Here is a 13,033-nt window from a genome sequence, read left to right on the forward strand (position 1 = left end):
GAGAGAGAGAGAGAGAGAGAGAGAGAGAGGGGTCGTCTTTAATTTATTTGATTGTGATGATATGTGATTTTTTTTTCATTTAGAGGCGTTTGGATACCCGGATTTTAGAATCCAGGTTGATTCACGATCAAGCTGCTGCATGCTGTCCCAACAGCGTTTCTTGGATTTAAGAAAGAAATCAGAAATCTGTCCCCTATCCTGGGATTTCTAAAACGTGGAAACATGTGAATGATCGCCTGTTCACTTGCTGCCGGAAAGAAGGGCGAGAAATAAAAAAAATGACGGCTGGTCTCTTTCTTCTCTCGTCGCCCATCTATAATTTTGAGGAAATCCAAGATTCTAAAATCCTCGTATCCAAAAGGCCCCTTACTTTTACAAAGAAATGCCACATTATCCAAATATCTGTCCTTTTCACATGCTTTGGAATGTAAAGTTAGCCCATGTGGATTCGTTCCTCTCCTTCAGCGGTCTTCTAGTAGAGTTGAATGGCTGCCTCAGCTCTTTGTGCTGGCGGCATGCCCCCTGTTCCAAAGCAACGGAGATGGAATGCTATTATCAAGCGCCACGCTCTTGACGGTAATTTAGACCAAGCTGTCTTGACGTACATCAAAATGCAAGACGCTGGCAACCATGGTGACAATTTTACATTTCCGATCTTGTTGAAAGTGGCAACCCATCTTCCATCTCTGCTTATTGGGGCTACCCTTCATGGCCAGACTATAAAGACTGGTTTCTCTTCCCATGTTTTTGTCCAAACAGCTCTGATCAACATGTACTCTACTCTCGGGCATGTAGGGAATGCTCGTCTAGTATTTGAGAAGATACATCAAAAGGATTTAGTTTGTTGGAACTCTATGCTTGACGCCTATGCCTCTTCTGGGCAAATGGACAATGCTCTTGAATTGTTTGATCTAATGCCTGTGAAGGATCAAGTGTCCTTCAATATCATGTTGTTTGGCTATGCAATTATCAGAAGTGCTGATTCTGCAGAGCTGATTTTCAACAAATTTCCTGTTAGAGATGTCATTTCATGGAACTTGATGATTTCAAGTTATGTCAAGGCGGGGAAGATTGATTCGGCACGTCTGGTATTTGATCGGATGCCTGAAAGAAGTGTAATCTCTTGGAACACGATCATCGCAGGGTACTTACACAACCAACATTACGTTGACGCCATTGATTTGTTCTTTGAGATGGAGGCTGGGGATGTTAAACCCAATCATTTAACTCTGGTGAGTATCTTATCTGCTTGTGCCCAGATGGGTTTTTTGGAAATGGGTAGAGAAATTCACATCCGTGCTGCAGAATTGGGACTTACATTGAATCCCTGTGTAGCGACAGCCCTCATTGATATGTATGCCAAGTGTGGAAACATTGAAGGAGCTCTACTAGTGTTCTACAAGTTTCAAGATAAGGATATCTACTGTTGGAATTCGATGATTTCGGGGCTCGCCATCCATGGCTACGCCAAAGATTCCATCAAGCTCTTCTCTGACATGGAAAATAGAGGCGTAAAGCCGGATGATATAACATTTATAGCCCTTCTGAGTGCATGTAGCCATGGAGGATTGGTTGAGGAGGGCTACGGACTCTTCAAGGGCATGAAAATGGAATATGGTATCCCACCTAAGTCGGAGCACTATGGATGTGTGGTTGATCTTCTTGGTCGAGCCGGGTTTCTCAATTGGGCTTTTGAGGTTGTAGAGGGAATGCCATTTGAGCCAGGAGTGACTGTTTTGGGTGCTTTGCTTGGTGCTTGCACAATTCATCGGAATTTGGAGGTGGGAGAGATGGTGGCTAGGCAGGTGGCGGCCAAGGCGGACTGTTTGAGTGATGGACAGTATATGATGTTGGCTAACTTGTATGCAGCTTGTGGTAGATGGGAAGAAGCAGATAGATGGAGAGGAATGATGAACGATGCAGGGATTAGTAAAACAGCGGGTTGCAGTGTGATTGGGGTTAATGGTAGAATGTATAGGTTTTTGGCTGGAGAGATCAATTAGATTAAGTTAATATTGAGGTGGGATAAAACAGCTGTTTGATTTTGCATGTTCAAGTTGCTTAGATGAACTCAGCTTGTACCTAGTATACTGTCACATACTAACTACTTCGTATGTCAAATTTCACAAACCTAGAGAAAAAGGTTTCTTAGGCTCAAATACAGTTTGGATCGGAGGGTTAGGTTCATAAGTCATAACTCTCTCATCTGTAGAGGTTTATATACGGTGTCGTCCGTCTATGGATCGGACGGTTAGGATCGGAGATGATTTTTTTGGCCATGCCCATCTATAGATCCGAGGGTTAGGATCATCCTATGGAGATGATTTTATTGGCCAGGCTTATTTAAGTCTCGTAACTCCCTGATTTATGGTGTCTTCCATCTATAGATCGGAACGTTAGGATCATCCTATAGAGATGATTATCCTACAGAGATTATTTTATTGGCCAGGCCTATTTACGCCTAGGCAACTTAATCATTTGGATCTTGGAACAAAGTGGGTTATATTATATTTTGGGCGATGATAAATTCACACCCCCTGTAGGATAATTCGCACCCTTTTAAAAGAGGGTATGCGGCAAACTTTAATGCTTTTTAACGTCAACTCAAATTGGATAATCCTAATTCCATCCATTGGATTCTAGTTCCTATGTCTTGGTCGCTATCCATTTTAAATCGGACCATCCATTTCAGCTAATTTCGGATCCTATGATCAGGATCTAATATATATATGTAGATCCTCCTGGTAATGTGTCTAGATCTGTCCGTTTCAAGCTCGGGTTCGGAAACGATTTGCTAGGGACAATCGCAGTAGGCATTTTGGGCCTGGGCTGTTGTATGTGAGAGCAGCCACCTCAGATAAATCAAATGAATAAGACAAAATCTGAGCCTGTGTGGCTGCTCTCACATGCAATAGCCGAGGCTCAAAATGCCTTCTGCAATAGTCCCTAGCAAATCCCTAGTATAAATATGACCATGTTGTAGAACTGTAAATAAAGAGAGTGGGATCATCGGCAAAATAGAAGGAGTATAACTACAAATGTACAAAGATTCAAAAGAAGGAAGAAAAGTGCGGGAGGGAGGGAGAGAGAGAGAGAGAGAGAGAGAGAGAGAGAGATGGATCCGAATCCAAGTACGTGCCTCAAGCTCGCCATCGCGATTGCACTTCTCCGATCAAAACTGCTTCTAAATCCTGACTCTTCCCAATCCAGTGCCCAACGCTGGAAGCGAAAGGTATTCTCTCTCTCTCTCTCTCTCTCTCTCTCTCTACAAAACAAGAAACCCTGATCTCGTTCCTCTCTTCATTGAATTACAGGCAAAGGAAAGAAAGCAAGAACTGCTGAGACTCAGAGAAGAAATCAAGGAAATCGAAGGTAACATTTCCACATTTTCATTGTCCTTTGCTGCTCGTTTTCAATTTCCTTATGATCTTTTTTTGTTTCGATTTTAGATGGAAAGCAATACGATCCGTCCCTGGAAACCGTTTGTTGTAAGTGCTATTTCTTTGATAATTGCGGTAAATTGAGCCCTAGCCGATTGCATTTGGGAGATGCTGAGGGCGGTTTTCGAATCAATGAGATTTTGCATCGCAGATTTCTAAGACAAGGTTGTTTGACTACGAATTTCAGATTTAGGTTTCTGTTTTTTATTATTTTTGTTTCTTTTTTTCTTCTAAAATGTTTTTTTTTTTTTTAGTGCGGTGGAAGAAAAGGAAGAAGAAATCAGATGATTCTGTTCGGCAAAGACATACTATAGGCGCTTACTCACATCCTTTTTATCCATTTTACCAATGCTAATTAGTTTTTTTTGTTTTTTTATAAGGAGGATGTTTAGTAGCTTTGTTTACCTTAATCTAGCGGTTCAGATGTTAACACAACTTTTCTTCTCATATGAAATGTTGGGAATCATTTATAAATAGGAAAAGTTATTTTAGATTTAGGCCAAGTTTTAAGCACTCTCAATGTATTTTGTTGATATAATTTCAGAGTTAAATGGTGAAGATGAGATAGAGAGACTTAGTACTTCAGCTGATTTCTTGGTGGAGCTTTCCAGCACTGTTTTTCATGTTAGATTACACTACTTTCATGCTATAATCTTTCCTTTTACATAATTTTAGGGAAACATTTTCTGTTTCAATTTTCAAGAGTTCCATATTGTTTTGCAGGTGGATAATTACCCTCAGTTTTCTACATTGTCTCATCAAGCTGTAGACTTCATTTTAGGTAAAATCCATATTAGTCATACATGAATATTAAATTGTAATTAAATCAACTATAGTTATTGCCTGGTTCTTTTTTTCACATTTTCCTTTATTTTTTTACTCAGAATATTTTGCATCGCTAATATGGCTTCATAGGTACATTTTAGTTGACAACTTGATGTTTGTGCACCTACATCTTGCTCTTCTTTTTCAAACTGATTATTTACTTTTATTGTTCTGCCACTTCTTACTTGCTGCATCTCCTTGAAGTTAGTGTCCAAACATTTGAAATCTAGATAATGACTGTTGAAGGTACTATGTGATGTTCCGATGTTCCTTTATTGTAGGTCCTATTACCAGCCTATCTGTTAAGGGTAAGTTCAAGAAAGTTGGGAAACATTTATTAGTTTTTCTTTTTGGAAAATAACTTAGTAAGAGTCTAAATCATTTAAAGATGGCACATTGATTGCTTATGAAGCTTCGATAATGAGATGGTCCCAATTGGATCAAAAAAATTTCAGCTCATCTTCTTATCTGTGCGATCATTAGTTTTACTACTTTTTTCTTTCAAGTTATGATCCTTGTTTAAGATAGATTGTGGCGCTTTCAAATTGAGTTGACTAACTGAGGGCTCTTGAATATTTGTTTGTTTATTAATTATTATTAATGAAACGGTTGCAAGCCGATCAAATTTTCATTTAACCCCAGTTTTTGCATGTTTTTTGGGGGTGGACTAAGAAATTTCTTTTATTGAGTGACAGTGCGGACAATTTCAGCAAATTTTCACCTTATCTTTCTGTGTTCAATTTATCGAGATTCTTGGATCTGGTTATGTGTAAACAAATCAGATTTGACAGTTTTTTAAATATCCACATGCATTTAGTACACTAATGAAGCAAATTACTGGCTTATGAAAGGAGCTTGGTTCTATAAAGCTATGAATTTCAGCGACCTAGGTGCCTTAAGTACAAGGCCAATAATCTCAAGGACTTTGGAGCTTACTGGATACCTTAGTTAGTGTCTTTTGAGGTTTGCAGTGTGAGTGTTCCCTTCCTAAAGGATGGGCTGCTTCTAGATATTGTGGCTCATGAACGCTTAGACTCAAGATATGGAAATAGAAGACCAGTCTAATATCGATTCTGGATATGGAAAAGGTGTATGACTATGCTGGTTGAGGTTTCTTGACTATGTGTTTGGGAACTTGTGTTTTATCATCTCTTAGAAAAGGTGGATGTTATCTTGTGTCTACTTGGTAAAAGAATTGTTCATGTTAATGTTTCTAATGTTTAGTTGTAGTAGAGGTGTGTATTTGCTTGTGAATTCGTTCCTAAAACTAGATTATGGGTAAAAGATGTGTCAACTGTGATGATGAAACTAAGTTATGTAATAGCTACAGCCTACAGCATTTTGCATCTCAGAAATCTTTGCCATGAGATGGTTCATTTAAGATCTGGCATTTCCATGGGTTAGTGACATCATAGTATGCTTCCTCCAGATCTTTAATATTATTCACATCTTTGTTTTCTTTTTGAAATGATCCTGTGAAGTTGAATATGGCTCTGAATCCACATCCGAGTCTTTTGATGTGAATCATATTTAAAATTTCAACCAGCCATGTATTTTGGTTGCTGTTCTACTGGATTCCGGGAACTAACTTTGTGAATTGCTAACCAATTTGGACACTTGAATGTGTTCAAGTTACTCTTTTTTTTTTTGTTTGATTTGGAGTAGGAATCCACCTGAGTTTGAAGGATTTGATAGTCTAGACTAGGTCAAGTCACCTTGCTGATATTGAAAAATTTTAGTTTCTTGGGGAGTTCAGTTCCCTGTTTTGTTACTCGCTTTCAGGATTTTTAACCTGTGGCTGCAGCCGTGATACAATCAATTAGTTCAAGGTATTTCCGTATTTAGAAGGCATTCGGTGGTGCCTTATGAAGTTTTGGGGGAACTTCTCAACTTCATTATCTGCCAATCAATTTTTTTTCTTGATTTGTCACAAACAATCCAAGTTCATGGATTCGATTCTTTAGTTTTTCTTTCAGATGAGAAAGGCTGTCCTGCAATCTAGTGTACCTTTTGGTGTTGTACTTGTAAGTTGTAACTTTGTCTCCTATTGTTTTCGACAACAAAATCACATCGAACAAAGGCTCTCTTATTGTCAGAGGAGTGCCACATGGAATGACTGCAAAAACATGCTTCTACTGAATATCTATGACCATACCTTTTTTTCTTCTAAATTTGGGTTCTACAGTCTAAATTTGTATCTGCTCTACGACTGATTCGTGGTTGTTTGTTTGAAGCTTCACTGAAGACTTTGTTGTCAAGGAAAAAAGAGAGTGAGCTCATTGAAGAGATTGTCAGCAGGTTGATTATGCATTTACTAAGAAGAATGTTTAACCCTCAAGAAAGAGATGGTAAGTACCTTGCTTAATTCACAATGGCATTTTCAAGAATGTTTAACCCCCAAGAAAGAAATGGTAAGTACCTGTAGCTCAATTCACAATGGCATTTTCTATTCCAATGATCTTGTAATTGGATTTCTGAAGTACTCGTTGTCTTTCATTGATTTCATTGTTCTGTTCCTTAGGACCAATGGTCTAAGAAACTCCTTTTCTGCAAACAAAAATGGTCATGGTTGGGAGGCAATGTCCAGAAAATATATAGAAATTTAGCTGTTCTTTTTCCTTTTAAATTGAATCTTGTCATGTGCTAAGTCTTGCCATTATAGTTAGGAAAATGTTTTGTGGTAGCCACAGAGGGGATGTGGGTCGGCACGGCCTCTGGGCTCTGGCTGTTCACTCTGCATGTGGGCCAGACTATAGTTACCGAAAGTTTCCTAGTTGGGTGAGAAGCTTGCTTCCATGAAAGCTTCCTTGGGAGCTAAATTCTTCTCCCATACCAAATTTAGGGGAAGTGTGCTTCCTACACGCTTCATCATAATTAAGAGTAGGCTTCTTGTTTAGCTGATTATTTTTTCCTATAAGATTCTTTTCTCATTTTGATAATGTTGGAGTGTATTTAAAACTTAAAACTCGTCATAAGTTTCAAATAAAACTTAGTAGGTCTTTTTCCAAAAGTTTAATAGTAAATCTAGAATGAATAAAACATGTAAAATTATAAATTCCTAAAACTTGTAATTCTATTCAGCTGTGAAATCCTCTTTACTACTTGTAAGGGTAACCGTAACCTGCATTAACCCACCCTAATCTTTATTAACCCTTCCTCCCTAACCTACTATAACTCTATCCCCTTCTGTTGCATCTTGTTCATTTCCAATTAGCCTTATACATTCTTCATTGTTGAGTTTCTATGATGCTTCCCACATGATTCCTCTTTACTTTCGTTAGAGCTGTTAGCTTTCCACATTTTCTCATTTTTAGATCCACCGCTTCTCGCTTCCGCTTCTGGTGTCGCTTATCACATTTTCTTTCCACTCTAGCAACTATGAGTTAGACCACCTGTGCGATCTAGCCTGCATGCAAGGTGCTGCCAAAGGTTGTCCTGGTTTGGCACCCCCCCTGCATTGTTCTGCTTGCACTTGTCTTACAGTTATCAACAAAGAGGAAAATTATGAAGTCTTTTATCATAGGTTTCTGAGGTAATAATTGACCAATGGTTTCTCTTGCAAAGCCCTTGACAAGCCACAGGCTCCATAATTAGGCATTACGTCCCCTGCTCTGTAATTGTATGCCCTCCTATTATTATCCATGGAAAAGCAGTCATGTGTACTGACTAGCATACAACATGAGTTGTATGCTAGTCATTTCACATTCCAAGTAGTTGTCCCTTCTTTTAGCTGAATCTTAAATAACTCCACAGTCTATGGGCGTTGAGATGGAAAATGCTCACACTTCTTTCCTCTTATATCACAGATTCACAATTACTTTATGTCAAATATACTTAATGTCTTAAACACAGCAAAATATCAAACATCCAGTAAACTCATATGTTACATATGTGTGAATTTTTGGCTAATATAATTGCAACAAAAGAGGCTTGCGATTTGCTTTACAGTCTAATTATGTTTCTATTTATCTGTTACAGGATCAACAAATTCTGGTTCTGATGCCAAATCCTATGTTCAGCATGTAATTCGTAAGCTGGGAAGTGAGCCATATGTTGGTCAACGGGCAATGCTTTTTGTTTCTCAAAGGATTTCTGTACTTGCAGACAGCTTGGTTTTTATGGATCCCTTTGATGATGCTTTCCCTAATATGCATAGCTGCATGTTTATGATGTAAGTACTTTACAGGTCTACATGTTGCGACTATGAATATTCTATTGTCTGTATTTTGGTCAGTGTCATAACAAAGAAGACTTGTTTAACCAGCTCATGATTACCTCATTCCTCAATAAAAATCACTTTATCTTGTGAGTTAAAGTTTTTGCAACTAGCTTGACTCTGAAATCTATTAATAGAAATAAACATTGGAACCGGAACCTTAAAACTTTTGTTGCGACTATGAATATTCTATTGTCTGTATTTTGGTCTGTGTCATAACAAAGAAGGCTTATTTAACCAGCTCATGATTACCTCATTCCTCAATAAAAATCACTTTATCTTGTGAGTTAAACTTTTTGCAACTAGCTTGACTCTGAAATCAAATTTAATTGATTCTTCCATGCAATGTTGTTCAGTTTAGCCACACCTACTTGTATAGTTGTCCGTAACTTATCTGATAATTTATTTGGATGTTGAAATTTGAAAGCAATTCATTGAAAGTTGATGTCTTGGAGACTGAAATCTATGATTTAACAGCTTACCGGAACAACTGAAATTAAAACAGTTAGCTTTTGCAAGATTGGTTTCGTGCTGTTATATCGATGTGATCCAGACTTGTAAAACCATTTACAAGCAGAATGTGAGGCATTAAGACTTTTGGCTAGAGAGAATTTATGAGAGGCTTGTTCAATAATGCTATTTTTCCCGACACCTGCATCCCTGTTTCATCTGAAATCTCAATCTAGCTTATAGGATCAATCAATCAGTTGAGTTGACATTTAGGAGATTGACGTCTGGTTTAAAAGCTTACTGGCACTGCTGAATTTAAATAGTTAGCTTTTACATTTTCTGTTTCATTTTTGGTATTCATCGAACTCAGAGCACTCCAGTGCTTTAGTATTTATCTAGAAACTTTATAAATGGCTTAGTTAGTACTGCTATTCATTCCCAACTCCTGCAAAAAATTGTCGTGTTCAAGAATGATTTAGGTCAACTGATCTCTCATTGCATCTATGTCCTGATGGAGGCTAAATTGATGTTTTAGCCAGCCTTTATTTTCAAATTTTTAATGGTTAATCTATGAAAAATAAGATTAATTGAAGGAGATCAAAGTTACCTAAGTCCATCAATAAAACTCATCCAGAACCTCTTATTTCTAAGCTTGGAATTCTACGCTTAGCTTTGCGACTAATTCACTATGAACAATTATATTTTGGGGTTTCATTTTCTCTGTCAAGTTTTGCAATTTCAATTCCACATCGACTCTTTTGATTTCTAGTTCCATCAATTTCTGTTCACTTTGAAATATATTTGTCTTGTTTGTAAAAATTTAAGTGAAAAGATTTAGAAAATCATGTGTAATGTAGGAATGTATTTGCATATCATGTCTCACACCTATATCAGCAACATCCGACTGGTTCATGATACACCAAATACACACAAGGAGTCTGGTTAAATATCATTAACTTGAATCTTATTGACTGTGAAAGACCATGTTACCTATTATCCATGTTTTTATCTAGTAGTTGAGGCTTGGATATCTGATAATTAAAGATATTGTTTGTTATGAGTAGATTTGGATTGCAAGAGTAATTTTTGGAGGTTACTAAAATAACCTTATTAAGTTTAAATCACAAAGATGAATGACAAAATTTTTATTTTCGCTCTTGATGTTTTGGTTTCAACTATAGTGTTTTCATTTGATTCTCTTACATTGAAAATAGGATCCAACTTATTGAGTTTTTGATATCGGACTATACACAAACTTGGGCAAGTAATGAAGCTTTTGAAAACGGTACGTCTCTTAATCACAGTCTCCAATTGAATATTTGTTTATAATTATGTCGTTATTTACTGTAGATCCACCTCAGCTTCATCAGTGACAATTTCTATATTATCTGTATTCATTTCATATTTATGTGTTCTATACCTGAAAATTTTCATTCATGTCTATTATCAATTATTTTCTTTCAACGGAAAAGTAATATGAATTCGATGCTAAAATTGGTTAGTTTTAAAAGCATCTGGAATCTAAAAAATGTCGACTTTGACGTTCAAGTATCAGTCCCTATGTGTTTCTATTATCTGGGACAAAGATTGATGAATGTGTCCCCAGTATAAAATAATTTATTAAGAATGTCATACTCCTAAGAATAATTTCTTGATCATTTAAAGATACTGCGCCATAGAAAGTATCTTATACTGTTGGTGTATTCATTCTTAAAAATTCAACAACCTGAGCCAATTAGATACAAACATTTAATTGTCAGGCTCTATCGGATGATTGTTGAAAAAAAAAAATTCATTTTTTTAATGGTAGAAAAATAAAATTCATCATCTACATGTTTCATCCTCAACAAAACAATGCTGATCATCCCTTATAATTCAGTAGTTTCAGTTAGACACCCACACAAATCAGTATTGATAATGAACTCAAGTAGCGAACAATTTCTGTACTCCATTTGCTTGTGCAATTCACCTGCACAATTACGAGCACGCAGAGGCCTAAGCCATCTGACAAATATAACAAAATCCATTTAAGTTTCGCCGTCATGTTCGACATTCTTAATTTCTTGGATGTTCTGTTTCACCTGTCTTAAAAATGAGTACCAAAACAAGATATATTCGCGAAATCGAAAATGATATGATTCATTGCAGGGTTGTTTGAAGAGTGGGTGAGGTCGGTTCTACAAGCCCACAAGGCATTGGAGGCCTTGGAAAGCAGGAATGGGCTTTACTTGTTGTACATGGACAGAATAAAGGGGGAGCTGCTGAAACAGGTGGATTCAATTTCTCGCCAGGGGATCCTTGACATTGATATCCTTGAAGCTCTGTTACACTGACTATCTCTTTCATTTTTATTTCAAAAAATTCATCCTTTTTTTTCTTTTTCTTTTTCTGAAAATGGGCCTTATGCTCAATTGATTTGGATGTCCACCATGTATAGTTCATTGCATCGTTATTAGATCAATAAAACATTTGCCTGCCGAATGTGAATCATTGGCTATTTCTATTTTTTTTTTAAACTTGCCTATCTTGGGTCACTAATTGGACGGTTAGGTTGCTCCATTGTGAGTATTGGCGCAACGGTAAGGTTGCTCCACTGTGACCTGGTGGTCACGGGTTCAAGTCATGGAAACAGCCTCTCTGCAAAGGGGGTAAGGCTGTGTATATCTAGCCCTCCCCAGACCCCGCAATGGCGGGAGCCTCGTGCAGTGGGCTGCCCTTTTTTAATTGGACGGTTAGATTTATTCAATCAATTAGGGCTTCGGTTTAGGGAATGGGATGGAAAAAAAACCTTGAGAGAGAAGAGAATCGTTATTGAAATGAAAAGAGAGAGAAATGAAATGTTGTTTGTCGGCATGAGTAGAGTTTTTGAGGGTCACAAAATATGGAGGGCATTTTCATACATGGTTTCCCTCCATTGAGATCTTGGACGCCCATCAGATTTTTTTGGCTATGTCTAGGTCATGAATCATGATTTGTAATAAATTCGGACCTAAGGATATGAATCTAATGGGCAGAGGCTTCAGTAGGGTGCCACCTCGTTGTAATTCTTACTATACTAAAAGCGGAATCCTATATTTTTCGGCATGTTCTTTCCTGCTGCCTTATGTGTCCTGCCTTAATTTCCGTCAAAGTCCCACGTATGTCCTTTTTCACTACTTCTTTTTCGTCATTTCCCCTTCTCATATGCCCTTGCACGTGAGTAAAAAAAAGATGCCAGTTGTCTCCTTTTTATGCCTCTTTTGCCTCTAATTGTCATAATAATTTTCTTTGTACTTTTTCCCGTAATTGTCATATTTTATTACACTCATCCATATTTTTTTTTTCGTAATTTTGCTATTTTGCTTCCATTTTCCTGTAATTTTTCATTTAAAACTTAGTACCTGCATGATTATTATTTATTGCTAAGCCACCTTTGCACACATCGTACTTCTGCCAATCTTTGCAGCCGTGACATGCATACAAGTAGCCTTGGCGAAGATTGCTAGCAAATCTCTATACAAAAAAAATATCTTCAAAAGAACATCAAAATTCCGATTGACCCTTGGGTCAACCCGGCCCGCACGGGCCGGGTGCGGGTCCATGCCTAATGACCCATAACATTTTCCGGGTGATTTTGGCCCGCCCTGTTTCCCCATGATTTAGAGGGAAATGATGTGATTATGAGAGTTTTTATATAGTGTAAGTCTTGATAGTGAGTATTTTTTTTTTAAAAAGTACTGTATGGCTTACATCGTAGGATGATCCAAACCGTCCATTTCATGGGCCACAATGTAAGTAGGTTGTGTGCCAAAATTCATTTCCATAAGATAATTACAACCCTCCAACCAATAAATGTTTCCTAAATATGCCGTTCCTCTATAGACAGCAGGGCTAGGGTCATCTCATGGAAATGTGTATTTTGGGAACACCCTATCTACGATGTGGCCCATCAATTGGACGGTTTGGATCATCCTATGGTGTAAGTTATACGGTACTGTTTTTTTTTTTTTTAAATAGGGAGTGTAAGAAATATGTTTTTGGTTTGCAAGCTTTGTCACAAAATTATTGCTAGAATATATATGGTGTAAGCCAATGTAATGAAGTATTTTTAAATAAGCCGGTA

General features: G+C 37.4%; 1 protein-coding gene and 1 pseudogene across 1 annotated transcript; both read left to right on the top strand.

The window, feature by feature from the left end:
- The first annotated feature begins 485 nt into the window (after nucleotides 1-485).
- LOC143878711 (pentatricopeptide repeat-containing protein At3g29230 pseudogene) lies at nucleotides 486-2,003 on the top strand (annotated as a pseudogene).
- Nucleotides 2,004-3,049: 1,046 nt separating this feature from the next.
- MPS1 (multipolar spindle 1) lies at nucleotides 3,050-11,418 on the top strand. The gene is made up of 10 exons (XM_077380622.1): nucleotides 3,050-3,232; nucleotides 3,315-3,372; nucleotides 3,450-3,605; nucleotides 3,695-3,754; nucleotides 3,985-4,064; nucleotides 4,164-4,221; nucleotides 6,500-6,613; nucleotides 8,244-8,436; nucleotides 10,146-10,216; nucleotides 11,080-11,418. Exons 1-10 carry the CDS (start codon nucleotides 3,116-3,118, stop codon nucleotides 11,262-11,264), a joined length of 1,092 nt encoding a protein of 363 aa, XP_077236737.1. The 5' UTR covers nucleotides 3,050-3,115; the 3' UTR covers nucleotides 11,265-11,418.
- Nucleotides 11,419-13,033: the final 1,615 nt, after the last annotated feature.

Source organism: Tasmannia lanceolata, unplaced genomic scaffold (assembly GCF_043159265.1).
Source record: "Tasmannia lanceolata isolate RefF3 unplaced genomic scaffold, GAP_Taslan_0.1 ptg000006l, whole genome shotgun sequence".
NCBI lineage: Eukaryota > Viridiplantae > Streptophyta > Magnoliopsida > Canellales > Winteraceae > Tasmannia > Tasmannia lanceolata.

What these genes read in the sequence shown, in the direction of transcription:
- MPS1 (XM_077380622.1), top strand. Translation starts at nt 3,116, where the DNA reads ATGGATCCGAATCCAAGTACGTGCCTCAAGCTCGCCATCGCGATTGCA. An exon ending in TAACCCTCAAGAAAGAGATG is followed by an intron (nt 6,614 to 8,243) that starts GTAAGTACCTTG and finishes TATCTGTTACAG; the next exon opens with GATCAACAAATTCTGGTTCT. An exon ending in TAATGAAGCTTTTGAAAACG is followed by an intron (nt 10,217 to 11,079) that starts GTACGTCTCTTA and finishes GATTCATTGCAG; the next exon opens with GGTTGTTTGAAGAGTGGGTG.